This window comes from Xenopus tropicalis, chromosome 7 (genome assembly GCF_000004195.4).
Source record: "Xenopus tropicalis strain Nigerian chromosome 7, UCB_Xtro_10.0, whole genome shotgun sequence".
Taxonomy (NCBI): domain Eukaryota; kingdom Metazoa; phylum Chordata; class Amphibia; order Anura; family Pipidae; genus Xenopus; species Xenopus tropicalis.
The window spans coordinates 31,939,013-31,965,025 of record NC_030683.2 but is presented as its reverse complement, the minus strand read 5'-3'; the positions used below and the strand labels follow the sequence as shown (position 1 = coordinate 31,965,025).

Genomic DNA, 26,013 nt, shown 5'->3' with positions numbered 1-26,013 from the left:
TACAGCAGCCCCTCTGGCATTTGCCAGAACCCATAAATTGCCAGTCCAGCCTCCCAGCATTGCACACTAGGCAAATGCCTCTTCTGACTACCCCTAGTTTCGGCCCTGCCTTCTAGGCCAGTGATCCCCAACCAGTGGTTTGTGAGCAACATATTGCTCACCACCCCTTGATGTTGCTCCCAGTGGCCTTAAAGTAGATACCCATTTTTACATTTCTGGCTTGGACACAAGTTTTGGAAGCACAGAGACACAGTTGGGGATCTCTGTCCTAGACCCACATTATAAGCATTAACTCATGTAAAAAAAAAATCTGCTTATTTAGCAACCTTGGCAAACAAACATACCTTCTATTATGTGGGCAGTGTAAAACACAGAAACAGAAACAGAAATCAGTAATCCCTATTCCAGCCAGCCCCAATAGGGATGTCATTAGGATTAATGATCTATATTTGGGATTTTACCTTCACTCTACTGTAACATAAAATAAGGTTCAGCAATGCCTGGCAAGGATCACATTTATGACATGGGTTTGTTTATGACATGGGTTTATTAACATATTTGCCATTGCCTGTTGTGGGAGCAGATATAAATCTAGCAGATGATACCGTGTATGGACAACCACAATTTTGCAATTTTTAGGAGGACAGTGATAAGCAAAGGGATACTAGTAATTTAATAATAGGTGCAGGTGAACCGAAATGCTGTGTTCAACCTGAGTATTCTAGGCAGGTGCTGATCTTCCTTAGCTCTGAGCACGAGAACGTAACTCTTTAGAGAGGGTTGGTGTGCCTCTGAATTCTCTTACTAGTCTAGTAAACCATAGCAACCAATAAACAGGTAACAATTACTGGTTGGCTGTTTGAAAACAAGCAAGTGTTTGATTGCTATTGGTTACTAGAACTGGGCTCCTTTTATTACATTATCTTTACAGTGTTTTTATTAAGCATAAATTTCCATGTTCAGTAGCTCTCACTGATAATCAGCGCCACCTCAGGGGTCCTAGCTTCCTAAGTTGATGCCGCCCCCTTGCTCCCCCGCGTTTAGAGGGGGGTGAGAGGGGGCTATTGCGCTCCCTGCACTGGAAGAGCTGAAATTCTGATTTAAAAATTGGAATTTCAGCTCTTTAAGTTACCAGAAGCTGCATTTTGCTGCCCCTGGTAATCTGCCGGATGCTGCTGCCCCTGCTGATAATGTTGCTTAGGTGAAATTTGTTCCTTACTCAGAGTTGTTTATATGTTTTATACTAAAGGTGGCCATGACTTTAAGTTTATCTTACTGGCCAGTGGGCTACTCGGTTATATAATAAGGGTAAACAGACAATTCATTAAAACATTCTGTAGGGTACTGCCACATGGGGATTAACACTGGCCAGGCATCCACCACACCGCTCCAAAAGACTTATTAATGTGCCTGTAGTCACAGCCATTGCATTGGCCCAGGTGCAGGAACACGGAGCAGATTTTACTGTGGAACTGCATACGCAAGCACCTTTGTGCTAAAAATCTGTTCCATGTGCCTGTACCTGGGCCAATGCAATGGCTGTGGCTACAGGCACATCAATAAGCTTTTAGAGTGTAGGGGCAAATTCTAGGTCTGCATTTATCTGCAGGCCAAGAATCTGCCCCGTGTGGATTTCCTTTAAGGGGAAAATGTTGTATACAAGTGGCAAGTGCTGAATCATTAGTATGAGTTAGTCACCACATGAATGGCCAAATTCCACTGATCCATTTGTGGCATCAATGTCCTGAACATGCAGATCTGAAGATAACTAGGTGGGAGGTGTGGCTACTATCACTTCTGTATCTGCTACACCCCTATAATAACTCTTAAAATGTGGCATCAGTACATTAGATGACACTGAAATTGACCAACTTGCCTTACAAAATCTGCATCTGGACCTTAAAGTTGTTATGCAGGGGCCAACCCATCAGCCTGTGAGCTAAACAGATGAAGAGACCTTACACATTATGCCTGCTGCAGCTCTTTCAGGCTTACATACAATAGCATACAAAGTACATTTAAACTGGCCATACGCAAACTGATAAAACTGTGTGATTTTTGGTGTGTGTGTATATTAAGTGTATGATCCTGACTGATGTACTAATGGATATTGTCCTGTTTGCTAGTGCATGTGTAGAGATGCTGCACCTTTTAATCTCCAGATGTTAACAGAATTATATAAATTGGCCTAATCATTTAAGACCACCTGTACAGAAGACATCCATTTGGCTTGTCAGTTTGATGCCATAGAGTATCGTCCGACATATTGCCACCATTGGGCTCATGTCACACCAGTGATACTCTATTTTTTAGATAAGGGTTCCAACACAAGGAATGGATAAATGTGGCTTTATTTTTATCCCATATTAAAATACAGCATGTCCTAGGTACAGTTGAAACTGCCTGTGGAGTAGTACCCTAAATACCCTAAAACATGGGCGCTGAAATGCTTAAATGCATCAAAACTGAACAACCAGATGCAAATGAAGCACTGTTTGTTTATCTTACCAGCTTTTGGCAGATCAATCAGTGCACTGGGTACAGTCATAATTAAAAAACAATAAGCAATGGAATGCAAAAACCCCATATGCAATATGTAATAGGCCTAACACAATGAAGTTCAATGTGCATGATGTCACCAAATAGGCGGATTTTTCCCCTATATGTCCACCTGAGGTGGGCTGATTCAATAGTTTGGCCAAACAATTGCATCATAATTGCCGATATGAAGCCATTGGATCAAGGTCCACATTAATGTGCAGATCCCCAAGGGCCAAATGATCCTATTATAATTGCCGCTATGAAGGCTGTTGGACCAGGACCACATTAATGCGCAGATCCAGATTTTGATCTGATGAGAAAATCCAGCCTGCCTGATCAACATTTGGTTGATTTTTGGCCAGATATCGGTCATGTAGGCCTGTCGGAGAGCCCCATACAAAAGCCAATACACTGCCAACGCGGTCTGTCTACAGATTTTATCAGCCCATGTTTGGCCCCCTTTATACAAGGGCATTTGTTGTGCATTTAAGACACTGGTTTGGGGGCACCTAAGTGCCTAAGCTAATTGATTCTATTAGGCTCATGCCACACGAAGCGTATGGCGCTTATTTCACGAGAAAATGCATTCTTAGGCGGATATCGGCTACATGTGCCTGCACCCAAGTTTATTCAATTCATTCAGGTGCAGGCACAGATAGGAGGGCATAGAGCTTATTTTCAACAAGCGTTTTTCGGCTTGCCAAAAATATGCGGCATACGCTTCGTGTGGCATGATTCATATCTTTGTTTTAGTACAGCTGTGTTGCATTGTTTTTTTTTAATGCAATTTGATGTGCTTAATGCTCACAATACATACAAAAAAGGTAAATAGATCTTAAACTAAAAAAAAAAAACACCTTTACAAAAAATGTATAAAAAATGCGGTGTTTGATGCGTCAACATGCATTTCAATAGATGGATGCTCTTAAGCATAGATCTGAATGCTCCCGGGTACAACCAGGTAGAACAAAATGGAATTAATTAGCTCATTGGTTTAGGTCAGGCCCAGACTGGCAGGTTGTGGATTCTGACAAATGCCAGAGGGGCTGCTGTAAGATGCCATAGACAGTCACTATTTATTGGGCTGGTGTGGGGCTGTTTGGGCCTCTGTGTACTAGAAATTCCAGGGCCTAGTTTGAATCCCAGTTCAGACCTGCTTAAGATGTGCCCAAACCTGGGCCTCAAACACATAAAAAAACACTTGTAAGCACCCTTATTATTATTATTAACATTTATTTATAAAGCGCCAACATATTCCGCAGCGCTGTACAATAAGTGGGTTTCATACATTGAACATGCAGAGTAACATATAAAGCAATCAATAACCAATACAAGAGGTGAAGAGAGCCCTGCCCAAAAAAGCTTACAATCTACAAGGAGAAAGGGTTGAGACACAAGGTGTGGGAATGGGCATGACCAGAGTTGCGAGAGGTGGGGCACAGGGTATTGCTTTTAGCAGCACACTGAGGTTATGTTAAACTAGAAACTAGAAAGTGTGACAGTTTGTGGGAGCACGTGCATTCCACCCTGATGAGTGCTGGTAGTAGCAATAAAGCATCTAAAGGGCAACTTGCATCTGAAAGAATAAGGGTAAGAACCCATGGAGCTGTTGAGTTGCCCGTGGAAAGCCCTTGGCATCACTTCAGTAATCTGAAGTCGCTCAAAGTTTCCTCCTGCAGGCAACTTCGAACAACTTCGAAAAATTAACCAATGCGGAGGACTTTCCACCAGCGCCGGTGTAAAGCCTTTTCGGAGCGGTTTGTCACCCGCGATAGATCTCTGCTACTGCAGGCAGCTAGGTAATCTCTCCTAAATGCTTTTCCACCAAAGGGAATTGCCAGAGGAATGGCCTACGCATTGTGGCCTGCAGGTGACTAATCTCTGTGTGTGACATCAACCTTACATCTTGCAGTGCTGTGCATGGGTTAATATAGGGTGTGTAGATTGAATGTATTCTCCAGGTTATACTGCTCATATGGAGGGGCCTGGTGGGGGATGCATAAAAGTGAAGTAGTTTATTGGAGTTAAACTGGAGTAAAAAGAATTTCAGATTTGGAATGCCTTTCGTGAATACGGCAGTTTAAGGGCAGGGGTAAACGGGGAGACTGTCACGCCACGACAAATCTCCGTTGTCACGGGAGAGTGGTACATTTGCCATTTGCTGATTTTGTGGTGTAAACGAATATGTGTATTTTTGTTTCTTTTACCAATTTTATGTTAATGGCACATTTGAGAAAGCTCCACGGTTACTTTCTACTTTTAATATATCGGCCCTTGCTGGCAGCCTAGATTTCATAATTATATTTAGTGTTTTAAAGACATTTTTGAAACGGAATGATTTAGAAACAAAAATCAAAAAATTATTTTTTGTAGCAAATGTCAGTTTTTGGCAGGTGCTGACATTTTGTTACATTTCTGGTTTATATCAGTATTACAGTAGATTTTGACAGCGGTGGGAAGCGTTTATATCAATGAGGGCGCTTTGCGGTGCTGTGTGATTATAGGCAAGCCCTCACAGAAAGCCTCTTTTTTGTACAATACTCGCTTATTTTCCCTAGGCCCAGCAAATACTTTTTTTTTATTTTTATTGATCGGCTTCACACGCTGCCTGAAATCTGATCCCTTCTCTCTGCTCAGATCGCTTCAGACTGTAAATCATCATTAGAATTTCTGGCCACTGAAGATCCTGTGTATGTGCCCCCCCCTACACACACACTTGTGTACACAATGAGGAAGCAGAGGGATAACCTCTCTCTTTTGTTGTTCCCTCAGCCTATGACTGCTCTGGGTCCCTCCCAACCTCTTCCTCCTCCTCCTCCCCCCTCTCCTGTATTCATGAGAGAGAGGAGCAGCCCTAGAGAGCAAGTAGAAAGGAGGAGGAGGGGGGAGGGTGCAGGGACAGGCCACCTCCTGGTCCTCTTTGTGGGAGACACAGAAAGGGGGGGGGGCTAGTGGGAGTGAGAGAGAGCAGTGCAAGCTCCAGCACTCAGACTCCAGCTACAACCCATTAGAGGGCCCACAAGCCAGCAAGCCAGGAGCAGGCTGGCGGTTGCAGGAGCAGCCATTGTTGAGAAAGAAAGGGGGAGAGAGAAAACCTTGCAAACAAAGAGAGAGAAAAAGAAAGGTCCTTCCTCCACCTCTCAGCCTTCCTGTTTCCCTTAGGCTGCCATTATTATTATTATTAGCAGCTAGGCCGCAGCCAAGTCCTTGCAGCCTCTCTGCTGCTTTTCTGCCATATTCTCTCATGTGCTGGGGGATTTTCTCACTCTCAGTCATGTTTTAACTCCTTCTGTGATTTAGGTTTTTTTTTTTTTTTTTTACATTTCTAACCCCCCCCCTTTTTATTCCTTTTTTTGGGGGGTGGGTACCTATTGCTGGCTTATTTCTTCAGGTAAGTGACTGCATGCATTTATTTGTTTAGGGAAAGTGGGGGTTTAATTCAATAACTCGCCATATTGCATTGACTTTGCCTACAGAGGCCTAAGCACATTGTACTGTGTCCTGGGCCTGTGTATAGGAGCGTGGGTGCTAGTGTGTATTACACATGCAGGTAAAACTTCCATGTTGGGTTTCTAATTAATATTTGATTTGTTTTAGGCATTTCCTGACATTGCTAAACTCCATCCCCCAACACCTTCTGTTATTGAGGTATATTTGGGAGCTGTAGTTCAACAGCAGCAGGTTCAATAACTTAATAACTTTAAAAAAAACAATTCACTGCATTTTGTGGTCCCTTCCGTAGGCACCAGACTACCTGTCCGGCTTTAATCTCTGGATTTTGGCTGCTGGAAGTTCTGTCTTGTGTTATAAAGTTTATTTTGTATTGTAGTCTTTTAATAGGATACACTGAGGGGCAATATGCATTTCTTGTGCAGGGATATTGCATGTAATGTTGCCTTTCTGCCTGTATTATTTTGTTTAGTGTGCTTTGGAAATTAGTTTACAAAGATAAAACGTAACTTTGTGTCTGTTTGGAATGTGAATCTGTGGACATAAAAGAGATTTTATATATAATTGTGTATAGATCTGTGTGGGTGGGGGGGTCTCATAGTATATTTAGAATACGATTTTTTGCACACACTGCTCACCAGCTACTGAACTACTACTACCACCATCCCTGGCTGCAGTATGTCTTGGCTGGGGGTGCTGTATATTCATATTTAGTGATCACCCCATAGTACACTCTGATACAAAAAGGCACAACAATCTACAAAGTAGGGAGAATAATCTGGTGTGTAACTCCTATTTGATGTTTACTTGCTGTTGACACACATGTCCTGTAATACCTGCTGTGCAAACCTCTCATTTTCTCTTACTGTTGGTCGTTTCCATTCTCTGTTGAATTTTAGGCATTTAACACAACGTGACCCGTTGCCCTTCCTATCTGGGGCCCAGGCTGTTACGCAGTTGTATTTTCCCAGCTCGTTCTGTAGGTTAGGGGGTTCCCTGTATTGTGCTTCCTATTGTTTATTGACTTGATATTGTGCCAGTTCAGTGAGCTGCTGGTAGTAGGCCTTCCGCTAACCACTTAGGTTCATTCTAGGGCTCTGCCTTTAATATGGCCACAAGACTGGCCATTATGGGCAACGGATGTCCAGCTGCTATGGGTGCCTAGTACGTGGTAGGGGGCCTGAAAGGAAATGGTGTTCTGTCATCGACAAGCAGGTTTGTTTGTATGGGTGTGATACAATAGCTTGGGATTGTTGGAATCACGGTTGGAATTACAGGGACCCCCCCCCCCCATATATACCTTTATGGGGGTGTTGGTGTTACACTGTTGAATGCTTCCTACAGAGAGTACACTTTATACAACCCCATTGTTTAATATGGGATCTTTTCCTTACTGTGTATGAGTAGTGGGCCAGACATGAAGTGGTTAATGAGACAGTGCTTAGAGGAAGCAGTGATAGAGACCCCCACCCCCTTGCCTTGCAGCCCCATCCCCCTTCACTTGCTTTTCTGCTGCATTCATAATCTCTGCTTGGTAAAACAAACCAGCTTGGGTTTCTGATGAGCAAAACCTTACTTTGTCGTTCTTGCCCACTTTGCACCATTGTGCTGTGTAAGATTTATGCACTCGTTACCTTATCGATACACCAATTACTCACTGTTTATTTCCCTTTAAATTAGTATATGTAGGTGAATTCCTGAAGTAAGTCAGCTTTTTGACCTTAAAATGCAAAGAACTGGGGTGCATTCTATTCTCTGCTAATTTATACTGACTGCTTTGATGCTTTTTGTATTCCTGTTCTTCATTGGTTATGGATATTACTTCCTTGATTATAAACTACAACTTCAGCACCCGGCTAAGTGAGTAGAGATTTAGTTCAACGCTACCAGGAGGGCCTCAGGTAACTTTTCCACAAGTCATGGCTCTCCAAAATACCTTGCAGCCCTTTACCCATGAAACTCAATTTCCCACCATTCCCCAATAGTTGCAGGTATATTAGTCACCCCTGTTAGTGGGTTATTAGTCTACCCCACACATAAAGCATTGGTAGAGCCTTTTCTAAACATTTTTAGTTTCCTTTCATTTGCCCAAGTTTGTAAATCAAGTGTGCAATGCATCTTGACTTGCAGAAGGCATCACACTGGGTACAACAAACCAATCTTGCGATCATGTGCTTGCAGTGCTGCATGGCATGTTGGTGTACCATATAGCCCATGGGTACCACCTATACTGAAGAGACATGGCAGAAGTTGATGGATACTATTGTGAATAGCTGTATGCATTGCTTAGAGCTTGCAGTCTGCACTTTTGTTTAACATTTAAAGGGATTGAGTGACTTCCAAAAGCTGGTAGGTGCTGCCACAAGAATAGAGTTCTCTAAAAATAAGAGTTTAGTGACTTATTATGTTTGCTGCCCTAATATGAATATACATTTTTCTCTTTTGTATATCTGTGTGATATCCGTGTGCCTTTGCTTGGTGCAGAAAAGTTAAATGGATAATTATGTGTCTAGGAGATAAGAGAAGGCCTGTAGTAGTACCAAAAGTAGGGCAATGTAGCAATAAGTTTATAGAAGAGATACCCAACCTTCAACTCATGTATAACTCTTTTTGTCCGAGGTCAACCCGGGTCTGCACTTAATGATCAATGATCAGTGCAATTGGTCTATGTGGGTTGGTTAGCAAGATAATGCAATATTGGGCCTAAATGCTTGGATAACCAGAAGGCTTGCCTGCTTGTGGCCAGCTCTGATCTTCTGATCTGCTCGTAAGAGCTTACACTCTAAAAGGAAAGGAGTATGAGACATAAGGTGCTTCTGCAATGTGGTTCTGACTTACAGTACAATGTAGCACAACATGGAATACAATGTAGCTGTAAAGTTGGGATGCTGTGAGCTGGGAAAATTGAGTATTTGAAAATGAATTTCTCAATTGTTTGTGAATGGGCGCAAGATATCCTTGGGCATCTAGAACTGCCTTTGATGGAACAGCAGGCAGGTACACTTAGGCAAAAAGGTTGAACTTAATGAACTTGTCTTGTTTCAACCTCAACTACTGTGTTACTGTTCCTTTAAGACGCCCATATTTTAGAGGTTTGTCTGCCTTTTGTGAAAAGGGGTGTGCAGTGTTTGGAATAAACATGCAGTTCCAGTCTACCTGGAATGATAATGAGGATACACAGTAGCCTGGGAGTTTGTGTAAATAAAGCATTGCCACTTGCATTGTTTGTATACAGTCACAGTTTGTAGGCTTTTCTTTGGTAACTGCTCAGTTTTCATTTATTAAACATACATTTTAGTTAATATTCGAAAGCTTGTCCCACTGACCTACTCTGGATCCCCTGTGGGCATACCTTCTCGGTCCTATCATGGTGATGGGAATGGCACAGTTATTCTAACTATGCAGACTGCGTGCATGCTTGTACGCCCTTAGAGCTATTGCATGCTCACTGCCAGCTTTTGGAGCAATAATTGGCTGACCTCCCTATGGCACACTGGCAGGGTCAGGACTATTACAATGAAGGTCTTTGGACAGGCAATTTGACCATTTTACTGCTATTGCGATTTCCAGTTCATTGGAGGCAAATTTGCCCCATGTGCCACTGCTTTAAGCACAAAACTGGTACAATTCCTAATCATTCAATAACTCTTGGGGTATAGTTGTCGTATAGGGGTGGCAATAAGGGGTAGCCAGTGATTTCCAGGTGGCATTGTACTTTAACTAAAAACCTGGATGTTTCTAGAGGTGCCATACTGGTACCAGACAAGAGGCTCTGCCCAGAGTACATGCGGGCCAGTTGGCATTCAGACATGGCAAAGACATATAGAATTGTACTAGAAAAGTACAGCAGTGGGTCGTTTTGGGTTGATAAGGGGAGCAGTACAGTAGAAGACCATAGCTTGCACTTGGCTTTTGGAGATGACAAATAAAATGCCTGGTTGGTCCATGTTATAATGGTGTAAATAACTGAATCCACATTAATGTGCATAAATATTACAGACAAGTTACTATTATAAATCTGGTGTTGGCCGTAAAGCTTGATTTAGGGGCTGATTTACTAACCCACGAATCCGACCCGAATTGGAAAAGTTCCGACTTGAAAACGAATATTTTGCGACTTTTTCGTATGTTTTGCGATTTTTTCGGATTCTGTACGAATTTTTCGGATCCAATACGATTTTTGCGTAAAAACGCGAGTTTTTCGTATCCATTACGAAAGTTGCGTAAAAAGTTGCGCATTTTGCGTAGCGTTAAAACTTACGCGAAAAGTTGTGCATTTTTCGTAGCGTTAAAACTTAACGCTACGAAAAATGCGCAACTTTTCGCGTAAGTTTTAACGCTACGCAAAATGCGCAACTTTTTACGCAACTTTCGTAATGGATAGGAAAACTCGCGTTTTTACGCAAAAATCGTATTGGATCCGAAAAATTCGTAAAGAATCCGAAAAAATCGCAAAACATACGAAAAAATCGCAAAGTACCGATCATTACGAAAAAAACGCAATCGGACTCCATTCGACCCGTTCGTGGGTAAGTAAATCAGCCCCTTAGAGTGCTTTTGGCAGGAAGGAAGTAGATATGTCATGTGACTGCCTGGGAAGTGTTTGAGGGTGAGGTGGTTTATCGGGTTGGAAGCTGCAGATTCCGGAGAGGGTAGTGGATTTGCTTTTCTTTAGGTGGGATTTTTGGAGGCAAGAAACACAGTCCCTGATGTGTGGTTTTATTTTGAGTCATGTTTTCTAGCCTGATTGTGTTTTTAAAGATCCAGAGGGCCTAATGGTGGTCTCTTGCTTCTTCTGCACAGCCTTGGTATCTTGCAGACTTTTCTATCTTTATATTTGGGTTGGTTTTTCTCCTGTATACTCTCTGCATTTTCGCACCAAAATCTATCCTGTGTGTGGACTGACAGCCAGGTGCCCTGTATATTAGTGCATACTAACCATGAGGAGGAATTCTCTCCCCAAGTGTATTTATGTAAACAGAGAAAACAGTGTGCATGACAGCAGCCTTACTGGTAGGTTTGTTTGCCTGCCATAATTCTGTCACTTTAGGTTACTGCCACATGGGACGAATTCTCAGCCTACGGAAGAACTAGGCTAAGAATCCGCCCCTATACTTAATAAAAAAAAAAAAATGTATTTTTGCTCCTGCGTTGGGAACCACTGCCTCAGCCCAGGTGCAGACACATGGAGTGGATTTTAGCACGGAACTGCATACTTGAGCTTTTTGGAGCTTAGCAGTAGCCTAAAGCTGGCCATAAATGCACCGATAATATCGTACGAAATTCGGTGCGTGTATGGCAAGTCAGCGAGTCGACCGGTATCGCAGGAAGCTGCTGATATCGGTCGACTCGCCGATCGGCCAATTAAAAGATTTTGATCGGGCGCCATAGAAGGCGCCTGAGCAAAATCTGCCGTCGGGGCTGAATCGGCAGAAGGAGGTAGAAATCCTATTGTTTCTACCTCCTTATCTGCCGTTTCAGCCCTGAAAGTTAGTAGCGGCTCTGACGATCTTTTGTGCGACCGATGGTCGCACAAAAGATCGCAGATCGCCACATGTGTGGCCACCTTAAGTCCTTGGTAAAATACCTACAATAAAAGAATGTGTTAGTGGCACTGGGCATGGTGACCTATAAACAGGGGGTGTCATAAACAGAAGCAACTTGGAATGGCAAAGGGCAGTCATCGCTGCTGAGGCTTAGGGGCAAATTTTAAGTTGTGTGATATATTTTTCACCAGTAAACAGCGTAAAAGTTATGGTAAAGTATATGGCATGGTTTATAAAGGTTACATAGTTACATAGGGTTGAAAAAAGACCATTGTCCATCAAGTTCAACCCATCCGAGTAAACCCAGCACACAACCTATACTAACCAATCTATACACTCACATACATAAACTATATATATACAACCAGTAATACTAACTCTAGATATTAGTATCACAATAGCCTTGGATATTCTGCTTGTTCAAAAACTAAACCAGGCCCCTCTTAAAGGCATTAACAGAGTCTGCCATAACAACATCTCTAGGAAGGGCATTCCCCAACCTCACTGCCCTCACCGTGAAAAACCACCTACGCTGCTTCAAATGGAAGCTCTGTTCCTCTAATCTATAGGGGTGACCTCTGGTGCGTTGATTGTTTTTATGGGAAAAAAGAACATCCCCCAACTGCCTATAATCCCCTCTAATGTACTTGTACAGAGTAATCATGTCCCCTCGCAAGCGCCTCTTTTCCAGAGAAAACAACCCCAACCTCGACAGTCTAACCTCCTAGCTTAAATCTTCCATCCCCTTTACCAGTTTAGTTGCACGTCTCTGCACTCTCTCCAGCTCATTAATATCCTTCTTAAGGACTGGAGCCCAAAACTGCACTGCATACTCAAGGTGAGGCCTTACCAGGGACCTATAAAGAGGCAAAAATATGTTCTCATCCCTTGAGTCAATGCCCTTTTTTATACAAGACAGCACTTTATTTGCTTTAGTAGCCACAGAATGACACTGCATGGAATTGGACAACTTGTGATCTACAAAAACCCCTAGATCCTTCTCCATTAAGGATGCCCCCAACACACTACCATTCAGTAGATAGTTTGCGTTTATATTATTTCTACCAAAGTGCATAACTTTGCACTTGTCAACATTGAACCTCATTTTCCAGTTTGCTGCCCAGTTTTCCAATTTTGTCAAATCGCTCTGCAAAGCGGCAGCATCCTGCATGGAACTTATAGTTTTGCACAATTTAGTGTCATCAGCAAAAATAGAAACAGTACTGTCTATGCCCACCTCCAGGTCATTAATAAACAAGCTAAAAAGCAAAGGACCAAGGACTGACCCCTGCGGTACTCCACTAACCACACTGGCCCAATTAGAAAATGTTCCATTTACCACCACTCTTTGTACTCTATCCTTCAGCCAGTTCTCTATCCAATTACAAATATTATGTTCTAGGCCAATATTCCTCAATTTGATCATTAACCTTCTGTGAGGTACTGTATCAAACGCTTTAGCAAAATCTAAGTAGATGACATCAACTGCCATTCCAGCATCAAGGTTCCTGCTCACCTCCTCATAAAAGGCGACTAAATTAGTCTGGCAAGATCTGTTACGCATAAAACCATGCTGGCACAAACTAATGGTAAAGGTTGGTTGAAGTCCTTACATATGAGTTAACGTTATCATTGTACTTCGTTATGGAATATTTCAGCAATTGCACATTGTGCTGTTTAGAAATGCCATACACTGGCCAATAAAAGCTGCTGACTTGGCCCCTTTCAGACTGAGTTGGCAACTTATTGCCCTATGTATCGACCCTCAGGAAGGCCTACCTGACCAATATTTGGACAGATATCTGTCGAGCTGATTTTCAAATCCTGTAGGACAATGAGAGTGTCAGCGCTTTGGTTTATAGTTGGACCAACTTATATGCAATTCCACATCATATAAATCAGGGTTCCCCGACCTTTCTTACTTGTAAGCCACAGTTAAATGCAAAAAGACTTGGAGAGCAACACAAGCATCATAAAAGTTCATGGAGGTGCCAAACAAGGGATAAGATTGGCTATTAGGTAGCCTCTATGCACATTATCAGCTTACAGCTTTATTTGGCAGTAAAGGTGGCCATACACGAGCAGATCCGCTCGCTTGGCGATGTCGCCAAGCGAGCGGATCTTCCCCCGATATCCCCACCTACGGGTGGGCGATATCGGGGAGCATTTAGGTAAAAAAAAAAAAAATAATCCGATTATGTGGGCGGCAATGGGGCAGTCGGATCGGGGACCGCATCAACGAGCCGATGCGGTCCCCGATCTGACCGGATTTTCTAACCTGGCCGATCGAGATCTGGCCAATTTCAGGCCAGATATCAGTCGGCCAGGCCGCTCTGCTCTCCCCATACACGGGCCGATTAGCTGCCGAATCGGTCCAAGGGACCGATATCGGCAGCTATAGTCGGCCTGTGTATGGGGACCTTAAGTCTTGTTTTTATCCAACCAAAACTTGCCACCAAGTCAGGAGTTCAAAAATAACTCCCTGGTTTGGGGGCACTGAGAGCAACATCCAAGGGGTTGGGGAGCAACATGTTGCCCCTGAGCCACTGGCTGGGGATCACTGATACAAATCATTACATAGCTTTATGAGTGTGTGGCTCAGGTTTGTGCCAGTGAGATCGGTTGTGGTTTGTTAGGTAGATGCAATATATTTTTTTTAATCCCTGTAAATGACCTAATCTTTATTAGTGACCAGCAAACTCCTGTTAATATTTAGCGCTGGGCAAGTACCTGAGAGACATGTGCTGCTAAGATGAACCAGAATAAGCAAAACCCAGAGGCATTTATATATGCTTTGTTCTGCTTCAAGATAAGGCAAAATTACTAAAATAATTGTTTGAAGCTGGTGTTCTCACCGGGCACTGGTTTTTCTAGCCTAAAATGTGGCATATACCAGCTTCATTGACTAAAGTATTTGCATGAAATCTGAATGTGGTCAGTTTTTATTTTCTGCATAAAGCCTTTTCTGCACCTCTGTAAATAGTCTACATTAGAGTATGCTGTGCCTAAGGCCTATGATGCATGTTGTGGGGAAAATAAATATTTTAAAACCCCTCTGCTTTCATATTTGTGCCTGTTGCCTGGCCTGGAATCTGTCTGATAATGGCCACACAGTGGATTTTGCTTGTGTAGATCCGTGGACTAAAAGCAGCTCTATCTTTGATTGCCACTATAATAATGCAGATTGGCGTTACCAATTTGTTATTGGTAACTGTATGTATATTTGATCTACAAACTGTAAAATGCAGTTGTCTTCTGGATGGCTAGTCTTACGCATAAAAACAGGGAGGGTACAGAGCTACCCAAACATTAAAAATTAATTTGATAATTCTAATATTAGTTAGGTCTGCGCCCTTTCTGTATTGCATACCATTTACGTACTAGCCTCATGGAGCCATACCTTTGAAATAAAGAAAGTGGCTCCCCTTTACGGCTGCATAGCATATTCTCATTCATGGCATTATTTTTATTTAAAATATTATTTCAACAGAATATTTATAATTGTGTTCATATCTGCCCAAATGACTTCATAGTTGAGAAACACACATTTATACCATCCCAATGATGTAATACATGTGGATTTGCACAGATACTACTAGGCTGCCTTTGGCATTGTCAGTGGCATTGGGGTAGTACTCAGATAGAGAATGTTGCTTGCCAAAGGGGCTGCTGTTGGACAAGTGTCTGACTGCCCTATCACGGAGTATCCCTTCTGCTATAAACCAATAGGTTAGAGCAGGGTATCATCTAAACCAGGGTTGTCCAGCTGGATGATGTGTACTTTCAAAGGTTTTTATGGCCCCCAGTCTGCTCAAATGCTCCATAGACTTCACTGTAGGATGTCATCATTTTAATTAAGTCCAGCTTTATGAGAAACATTTGGCCCTCTACATGCAATGAGTTGCACAGCACATAAGAAGAAGGAAATGGCCGCTGCATCTGCAATTTATATAATCTGGAAAACGTGTTTAACTATGTTTAATATTTGTTGTGTATGTGTACACATATATGTTTTTATACTCGCACCAAAACACTCCATGCTGCCATACTGCTGCCTCTGTAGGAATAAAATATCATCTATAGAATATAAGCCCCACTGGCAATCAAAATGTGAACCTACAATTTACCAGCAGTTAAGTGAGAGGATAATGAGCATAAAGGCAAGTGCAGCAAGTGCTCATGGGTACTTGGCCCAAAAAAAAAACAACAAATCTTGTAAGTGCTCAGTAAAGTGGCCCTCTAAGATCTCTTTACCTGCTGCAATCCACCTTTGATAGGCAGATATGGCTAACTGCTTTATCTGTATGTTCAGCTTCGCACTACTCTGTATGTTACATATACAGCAGATGTTTACTTAAATCCCTGCTAGACGTCAGCCATGCATCCGCAGGATCCTTGGTGGCTTATAAGGCCAAGATCCAATTGGAACACAGCTGTTAATTCACATCAGTAGCTGTAAATTTAAAAAAAAAAAAAAAAAAGTGATTTCACCAGCCTCCTCCTATTTAGAAATAGGCATGTCAGGCCCAGATTGTACCTTTATGAATACCTAAAAAATTAAAAGAGGGAAATGAACAGTCACCCTGAGTTTCCGGTAGACTGGGAGAAAGAATCTTAAAATGGGGGGTACATACCGCCTGTGCAGAGAATAGCAAGGGGCAGAAAGATCCTGCTCTCAAAAGTACTCAACATTTCTGGCTATATAAAACAAAAGTGCAACAAAGGGCTCAGATTTAGGACATACACGTTTTTCCCCTAAATTCTCATAATCAGACTGTTTTATATTTGGGCAGTTATGCAAGACCAAGGGGCCATTGTGTTTTCAATTATTTTTTTTCATGGGGATCAGGCAAGCGGTGATCATACTAAATGGGGGGGTTCTGCCCCAATGTTTTTATGTAAAAGTGCTCAAAATAAGGCAAAAATGGCTCCCTAGCCTGTGGTTACGGGCACGGTTGGTTGGCTTTTACAAGCAGACCTGAACTGGTGCTTGTAAAGTGTCTCCTTGCTGTCCGGGGCCATGCAGCAGTAACCAGGGAAATGGACAGAATGGCCGGACAATATGTTTTGTCTCCTGGCCCCTAGTTCTGAGTGCTTATGGTTGAAGGACATTTTGCCAGATTGTCAGAACACAACGTCTGCATTAAACAAGAGACAATAGATGCCTATGAAGGACAAGTGCTTGAACAAGCAACCCGGCAAGGGAACAATGGCCCCTCCGCTGGAGGGAGGATAACCCTACGTTTAAAGAGACACTACCGCAGACTCTGCAATTGTATTGGGGGGGGGGGGGGGGGAGAAGTTTGGTGTCTGAGTGAGAATGCAAATGGGGGGGGGGGGGGCTGCATGCAGCTAGTCTACTCCAAAATGTCTTAAATGTTAATGTAACTTTACCTGCTAAAAGAAATAGTAAGCCTAAGAAGCCTGAATAAACATTCATTGCACATTTTTATTTTTAGTGATTTTAAAGGTTATTTGAAAACACTGAAGCGGTATCTGTCTGCCCTGATGGTGGCAACAAAGTAGCAGAAGCCAGATGATAAGCAGACCTGCAGAAGCATGCTAGGCTGCAGATAGGGACAAATGTGCTTTCAGTTGCAGTTATGTTTACAGATCACTATAAAAACCATTGGCAATTTAATGAATACATATTGCAGAATTGATTAGAATTCAGTTTTTTCCCCTTATGCCAGATTTTATTTTGGGGTTTATATTCCCTTTAAAGCAAATGTATAACAAATGCAACCACTTATCAGTTTTGTGGATTAACAGTTTGGTTAGTTTTGTTGAAAGAGGGGGAAACTTTGGCAAAGGGAGTAGCATGGGCAGACTTGTGATTTATATGTGTAAGAGTGTTTTGCTTTCTATCATTCAGCTATAGATGCTGTAAAAATGGGCAGCTCACAGCAGCAACTGACAGCCAATGTGGATTTTGTTCAGCTCTGGTACCCTTTTGTTGTTAACTGCTAATTCTAAGGGCAAGGAGCGAGAACGCCCAATATATCATTAGCAACATCCCACCAGGCTCCTCTTCATTGGTTGTTTGAACATATTTCTCACTGCATGTGTGCTTCTGAGCTTAGCTACATCACGTGTGTCTTACTCCATAGGGTAACCATTGTCTTGTTTTGTGCAACTTTCCCTGTGTTTAATTATGGCCGCAGGCATCATCTAGAATACAGTGGGTGGCAATGTTGCTGGAATTGGTGCAAAGCTAGTTTGTTTCCAGGCCGTTTGGAAAAGGCACTTTGTTTGGTTTAATGCAGGGATGTACTGCCTGAACTTTTGTAGCCGTTAATTGGTTCAAAAAGCACTTCCTTGCCATTCATACATTACTATTAAAAATGAATAGAAACATTAGTGTGTAAGTGTTCCTTTAAACTGAGTGGCGCTAATTGCCGATTTCTGTCTTTGCTAATAGCAAGGGAGAGTGTCGGGCTCCTGTGTATGTACATAGCGTTGGTTGGTTTAATACCGGCAGGGAGACCAACCATTCTTAATAATCGCTTCTGAGAAATTCGAGAAAGCAGTGGATGAGAGGGTATACTTTCTTGGCAACATGGCATTGTGTTGCTCCTATAGTGCAGTATTCTCCCAGTGTTTTGATTTAAAGAAGAGCCTTCTGTATAATGCGCCTATCTATGGACTGCCCATTTTATTAGCTGCCCAGAAGAACCACATGAACTTCTAAAGTGTAACTGCTTCTTAGTACATGGCAAGTACCAGAAATATTTTCCAGTGGGGTGATACTCTATTTCGCAACTTGAGCTTGATGAATAAGGCCTAAACTGAATAGCATTTTAGGCTGCTGTAATTAACAAATCTGTGTGTGTTTATTACACTAAACAACTGCAAGCAACTGAAACTACTTTCATTTTATGACTTCCTGGTTCTGCCCAGTCAGATTTAAGGTGGCCATACTCGTGGCGATCTGACGATGTTTCGTACGACCATCGGTCGCACGAAACATTGTAAGATCCGCCACACACCATTCAGGGCTGAATCCGGCAGGTAAGGAGGTAGAAACAATAGGATTTCTACCTCCTTCTGCCGATTCAGATCTGAAGGGAGAATTTTGGTCAGGCGCCTTCTATGGCGCCCGATGAAAATTTTCAAACTGGTCCGATCGGTGAGTCGTCCGATATCAGCAGGTTCCTGCGATATCGGTCGACTTGCCGACATACCATACACGCACCGATTATCGTACGAAACGAGGTTTCGTACGATAATATCGGTACGTGTATGTCCACCTTTAGGAAGAAAAGAGAGGAAACCAAATGACCAAATTGATAAGGCCTCTGTATAGTGAGCTGCTTCTTTTCTGAAAGCTTAATAAAGGCAGTAGCTTAAAGGGAGAAGCTTGGTTATCTCCAATGAAAAATATGACCTTTTTTTTAATTAAAAGAGCTCCTTGCCCCAACCTGATTTTTAAATCAGCCCAATTTTCGGGCAAATATTGGTTAGGAAGGCCCATCTAACAGCCCTATGCACTGGCCAATAAACTGTTTACTCGGTCACTTGTGGCGTGGCGCTTCTCTCCAGCTGCGTCTTGTAGGCACAACCAACTGGATTTTTTTTTTTTTATATGTGTGGCGACTGACTCGGCTCAGTAGTCCTCTTGCCCATGACTCCAAACAGTCTTGATACAACCTTCCTTATCACTTGCCATGTTATCTCTTTCTCCTTCAAAGAAAACAGCAGGGATCAGGGTCTGGCAGCCTGGGGGCATGACCTGATTTCATCATTGTGTGGCTAATAAAGGAATAATCCCGTCATTTCAGCATGAACGGTGCCTGGAACAGGGGGTTCCCTTACATTTGTCTTTACTCTTCGGCATGTTTCATTACAGGGATACATAGGATTTCACAAAGAAACAACCCTAAAATGATGGCAGCGCCATACTAACAGCAACTCAGTAGGAAAATGTTACGGGTGTAGTGGCTGTTTAGGAACAATAACATAAAGCCTACAGTGAGTGAATGCACTAAAGCCACCCATATGATTCAACTGCAAAAGAGGTTATTTGTATACATGATACTTCCCATTGTTATGTAGTTATTCACACTTCTGTTATGCAAATAATATAAACAATGGAGCATAATGGCAACAAGTGGCTCAAAAAAGGTATTGTCTAGCCTGGGAGGAATAGAGGTGTTAAAATATGTTGTATGGGTACAAATCTCTCCATTTAGCTTTGTATTTGTGCTCTTTGTATCTGTTTTGCCCTTCTGTTTAAGAGATCAGCCCAGCACAACTATATTTTATTATTTTTTTATATAGTGTCATCATTTCCTGCATTGTAAAGGGATACAAATACAAGACTTAACATACAGACAAACATTTACAATTGTTAGGATAACATAGAAGGAGGGTCCTGCTCGTGAGAGCTTAATCCTACACAGATTTAAGGGGGAAGTAACTCAAGTATAAAAATAAGCCTAATATAATTCTTAGCCACTTTCCAATATACATTACATTAATCACAAAGTTTCAGTAGTTTCAATATTGTCCATAAATATAATTGCTACTGAGAGCAGTGACTGCCTGTCCCTTTCTATTCCCTGCCCTCACTTTTGAAACAATGTAGCAGAAGGCAGCGGATTAACAGACCTGTGAAAAAGCATGAAAAGCGGAAACCTCGTGTCTGTTATTCTTTATATGGTGCCGCTATGTTTTTTTACATTCAGGATCTTGTTTAATATGTAAAATTTTTTAATTCTCTATTAATTATGTAATACAGATGTGGTGTAAATATTGCACAATTAAAACCCAGCTATACCAGTAACCTAACCAACCAAGAATATATTTTTGTCCTTTTGTTTCAACTTCAACCAGGGTAGTGGTGTGCCACAGTAGCGCTCTTTTCCAAAGACATTTGATTCTCTGGATATTTTCCATATTATTCCCTTTTAAAAATTAGGATTTCTATGAATTATGTTTTGATATAATAGTTTGGTTATTCTGAGTGGGACTGACATCAGGGTTTTGCCTAGAACAGTTTAGTTCTTAGGCTACTCCCGTGTTTCTTTGGTTTGTGTTTTGGGTCACTGTCCTGCTGAAGGGGAGAATGCAAAATAAAAAAATACTGCACCAGTTTCACTGCTAAATAACATAAGCTTGGGTGAACGTTGATTCTTAGCAGAACCTGATAACAAACAAAGGGCCAAAGTAATCTTGGAGATGCTTAAAAGCTAAAAGGTGAATGTCCTACAGCGACCCAGGCATTCCAGTTGAGAATAATTGGTGCTACAGGTATGAGATCTGTTATCTGTAAACTTGGTATCCAGAAAGCTCCAAATTATGGGACGCCCATCTCCCATAGACTCCATTATAATCAAATATTTAAAATTTTTAAAAATGATTTCCCTTTTCTCTGTAATAATAAAACAGTACTTTGTACTTGATCCCAACTAAGATATAAATCTTACTAAAGGCAAAACAATACTATTGGGTTTATTTAATTTTTTAGTAGACTTAAGGTATGGTGATTGAAATTAGCAGACTTTATCTGGTGCTCAGGTCCTGTGTAACATAGTTAGGTTGAAATAAGTTAGGTTGAAAAAAAGACGTACGTCCATCACGTTCAACCATAATGTTAATGTAAGCATCGTTCATGTAGCCTGTACAACCTGGAGTTAATGACACTGGAAGAATGGGCCGACCATATCACGCTGTAGACCTATTTATTTTCAGTCTAGTTTTAAGATTTAACTGATCTGATTATGAAAAGGGAATAAGACTTTAAGCTGTGTGCAAATACGTATATGTGTTATTTCTTCTTATTTGTAACCTGTAACCTTTTGGATGTTCTGCTTGACCCCACATAGTTACAAGGAGGAGAACTTACTAGGGCATTGTTTGGCTGCCTACACCCTCTTTTTTTGTTTACTTGCTTAGCATGGAATAACAGCTCTTTAATCACAAACCCATAAACTATTACATTTTTTGTTTAATTATTGGTTATTTTATTTGTATGTAAGTGTCAGTTTCTCCAAAATGATTCAAATAATTGGTACAGGTATAGGACCCATTATCCAGAATGCTCGGGACCAAGGGTATTCCGGATAAGGGGTCTTTCCGTAATTTGGATCTCAATACCATAAGTCTACTAAAAAATCAATAAAACATTAATTAAACCCAATAGGATTGTTTTGCATCCAATAAGGATTAATTATATCTTAGTTGGAATCAATTACAAGGTTCTGTTTTATTTCTACATAGAAAAAGGAAATCAGTTTTAAAATTCTGAATTATTTGATTAAAATGGAGTCTATGGGAGACGGGCATTCCGTAATTCGGAGCATTCTGGATAACGGGTTTCCGGATAAGGGGTCCGATACCTGTATAAACGTGTAAAGGCACTTGACTGTTCAGTACCAAGAAGGCTTTTGTTAGTGACTGATGGGGCATTTGCACATGTTTACTTGATGAATTAATTGCTTGCTATTATAAATAAAACATTTTAACTTCATTTTGCAATTTTTTGTCTCCTTTTTTGCTAACAGGCTGTTCCTCTAAGTCATTCAAGCTGTACTCGCCAAAGGAGCCCCCCAACGGCAACGCCTTCCCCCCCTTCCACCCAGGCACCATGCTGGATCGAGATGTGGGGTAAGGACTTTTGACTCAACACTTTAATTACTGATGTTCCTGGCCACACATGGCCCAGTTCCCAAATGAATGAATTATGTGCCCCTCATCTGTGCGCACACACACATCGCACAGTTCCTCTGATCTTGTATTGTTGTGACTTTTGAGTGTGAAGCCGTCAGCTCAGACCAGAGAATGATGGGTCAAATGTCATTCAAGGGCCCTGGACATCTAAACAGTAGTCGGCCATGAAAGCAGTACAACTGGCCGACACTCCCCGTGTCTGTTTAGCTAGTCAATGCCCTATAAAGTATGTTAGTCAAAAGCCAAGGCAAGGTTATATAGATGCAAGACTAACCGCTAAAAAGTTTCCCTACTGTAATATGCCAAATTATCCAACTACCCAAAAGTATTAATGACTGTTGGCAGTCTACATTTCTAAAAGAAAAGGGGGATAATTTTTGAGTTGTGTGCTCAGCCCTTGAAGTTACTAATTACTGCTTGCCCTTAATCTTGTTCCTCAGGCCCACCCCGATGTATCCACCAACATATTTGGAGCCCGGGATAGGGTAAGTGTGTGTTTGTGTAATTTACAGATTTTTTTAAGTAAAGGAGGAAAATAGCATGCTAATCTGTGTTTGTATGGAAGGTAATGGCTAGTTTCATGGTAGAGCCTTAACTACATTTGGGCAGCAGAACTACAACCACAGTCACTAGAGTTAACTTTAGATCTGCTAAACTTTACAGACTTAATTTTACGCAGCAAAGGTTTTTCATGGACATTTTTCAGTTGTCATAACCGCTTGCCCCTACTGAGTTACGGCTAATACACAAGTGTGTATTTAATGTCATGCCTATAAAGTGCAGAATACAGTACCTCTGGTGGTGGTCCACTTTTGTTCTTTGGCAGAAAGTAGATGGAATAAAGTACATTTCTTAGTCCATGTCTTTGGAACTACATTGGGCAGGGAGTTCTAGTATTGTATCCTTAATGATGTTGTTTTTTGTTTTTATATTTTTTGCGCAACAGGAGGCATACGCCATATGGGAACCAGACAGACTACAGAATATTTGAGCTGAACAAACGTTTGCAAAATTGGACAGAGGTATGCTAGCACGAGAGTTATCTATTTAGCCACCATCATTAACTTGTGTTGTGCCTGCTGACTGGCAGTGTAAATAAAAAGGACAGTGTACAGCCGTGTTCCTCATATATACCAATATGGGAGCTATTGTAGGTTGTGCTCAGGGCCTAATGTCTTACAGCAATGGGGAGCACCATGCCTTAAGGTCAAGGTAGCCATGCACTGCGTTTAGCTCTTTAAGTCATACTCTTGTCTTAAATTAAAGATATACCATCATCTTTGCATGGTTTAAGGAGGCTATAGAAACCAATATGCCTATCACTCCACATGTGGTCAGGACCTAGTTTTTGCAATCCATGGTACTAGAGCTCTGTGGTTGGACCCTTGTCTAACAATATGGAAACTTAATACACATTCTCATGCAATTTTTCTCTCTCTCTGTAGGAATGTGACAATTTGTGGTGGGATGCTTTTACCACAGAGTTTTTTGAAGATGATGCAATGTTAACCATCACTTTTTGTTTGGAGGACGGACCAAAGAGATACAGTGAGTCTTTCTTCTTGCAGACTCATCCAACAAAGCAACTGTAACAGCTTAGTTCATTGGTTGCTGGCATTTGAAAGTGACTAATATATGAAGTTGTACACATTTATATACTCAACGGCCTGACCTGGGCAAGGAGATCATAAAAATTTCATTTTTGGGACGATTTTAAGAAAAAATATAATAGGGAAAAGTAACTCTGGTGTAGTGGCGAACATCCTCTTTAATATCACTGGGATTTGGTACAGGGCAAACACCACAGAAGTGTTTATACCTGCCTTTTAATGTACTAAGAATTTGGAATGCAAGCATGTATTTTCTGCTGCTTCTAATGATTATAAAGCAACACGTTTTTGTGCCATAAGCGATATAAGTTTATCACTTATGGCACAAATACTTGTTGCTTTATAATCATTAGAAGCAGCAGATGATACCACTGAGCTAGCACACACATTTAATGTTTGCACCTCTATTACTGGCCTTGGCCTGCCCCAGAGAGATGTCAACAAAATGTTGCCATATAGTGGTCAGAAATGTTTTTTTATGATACATTAAACTGTTGTGGCCTTTATACAGTGTTAAAGCAGTTATGCAGAGAATAGCTCTAGCTTTCTCTCACTACCTAAAAATTTTTTTAAAAAAATGTTATAAGAAATGAAATTCGGTCCCTGCTGGCAATAGGGTTGCCACCTTTTCTGGAAAAAAAAAAAGAAAAAAATCTTTATTAATATCAGTGGCATCAAGCATTATTTAGGGTCCAGGAAGCAACCTTGGCGCCCCCACTATATATGTCAGTCGGGCCTGGACTTGGATTTAAAATAGGCCCTGGCATTTCAATTACACAAAGGCCCAAACAGCCCCCAACAGGCCCACTAAATAGCGACACTCTATGGCATCTTACAGGGGTTTCTTATTTAACAGGAAAGATATTTGGGGGCAATATTTTCTTAACCTACATAGTTATTTTAGGGTGTGAAAAAAGTTTGTAGAAGTAATGATGCCACATCTAGCCCCCCCCCCCCTTTTTTTTTTCCTCCTCCTGCTTCCTACTAGCTAAACAGAGGTTGAAGTTGTAAACACATTGGGCATTTAACCACAAAACATAAAAATGTAGTCTCTCCTAGAAATGGTAAACATTTTATTGTGTGGCTTATGGTCCTCCACTTGCTATACACAGTGAGAAAGCCATACAAACAACTGGTTCCTAAACCCACAATTGGTCAGCATACTGTAACCTGAAAGACCTGATAAACAAATGTATTTGTTCTCTTCAGCAATTGGACGGACGCTGATCCCTCGGTATTTCCGCAGCATCTTTGAGGGAGGAGCCACAGAGCTGTACTATGTCTTGAAGCACCCCAAGGAGTCATTCCACAATAACTTTGTTTCCCTCGACTGTGATCAATGCACAATGGTCACACAACATGGCAAGCCTATGTTCACACAGGTAAGAAGTCTCTAGTATATTGTGTTAATGTTTAACAAGTCAACTGATAAAAGAATGAAGATGTGTGTTTTTATTTGGCTTTTTTTACTCCTACAATAAATTCAGAGGCCGTACAAGATTTTCTGACTTTTTTGTTTAAGCCCACTTACTGTAAGGTTTTGAAGCTTCAAGAAAAAGTAGTAAGTCAACAGTCATAGGGTCCCTACACAAGTCACCCTTCTGCCACCTACACTGCAAAGATCAGACATCAAGAACAGCTCTGCTACCCCATACTGATGGCAAAAGGCAAACCTGTTCAGTGGGATTGGCGGCAGCTGTGTCTCGCCCTGCCATTTTCATTTCCTGGCTCTCAGGCGGTGATTGCTTCTACTTGCATAGAAAGCCCCAAACAGATTAGCTTTGAACAACACCAACCCCTCCCCCCCGTTTAACATCCATTACATTTAACCGTCAAAGAATCACATACATCCTGTATTATGTATCATGATTGGGCTTGTTCATAGTCAACAGTCCAATCCCTGGATACCCTGGGGTGAAAATAGTCTCACTTGAGCTGACATACAGATGATCAGATATGTTTAGGCCAGTGAATCTCATATTCCATTCAGCTAATATTACCAACTGTGCCCATTGTCATTACAATATTGCCATCTGGGGGGACTGGTTACTCTTTTTAGTTGTCTCATCAATAGTATTTACACAGCAGCAACTCTTGAGTGCTGGAAAGTGTAAGTACAGTACAGTGTGTGCTAGTGCTGTGACAATTACCAGACTGACACCTAGTGGCAAGTTTATGAAATCTGCCTGACATTT

At 41.5% G+C, this 26,013-nt stretch overlaps 1 protein-coding gene across 5 annotated transcripts in view; it reads left to right on the top strand.

Annotated features, from left to right (window-relative positions):
* The window catches only part of ldb1 (LIM domain binding 1), a 124,247-nt gene that overhangs the window by 89,798 nt on the left and 8,436 nt on the right, over positions 1 to 26,013 (top strand). For 4 of the 5 annotated variants that reach the window (XM_031904963.1, XM_031904965.1, XM_031904962.1 and 1 more), the window contains exons 2-6: positions 22,043 to 22,145; positions 22,649 to 22,693; positions 23,155 to 23,230; positions 23,654 to 23,756; positions 25,028 to 25,200. In XM_031904963.1, coding sequence (XP_031760823.1) covers positions 22,043 to 22,145; positions 22,649 to 22,693; positions 23,155 to 23,230; positions 23,654 to 23,756; positions 25,028 to 25,200 — 500 coding nt within the window. 5 annotated transcript variants of the gene reach the window in all.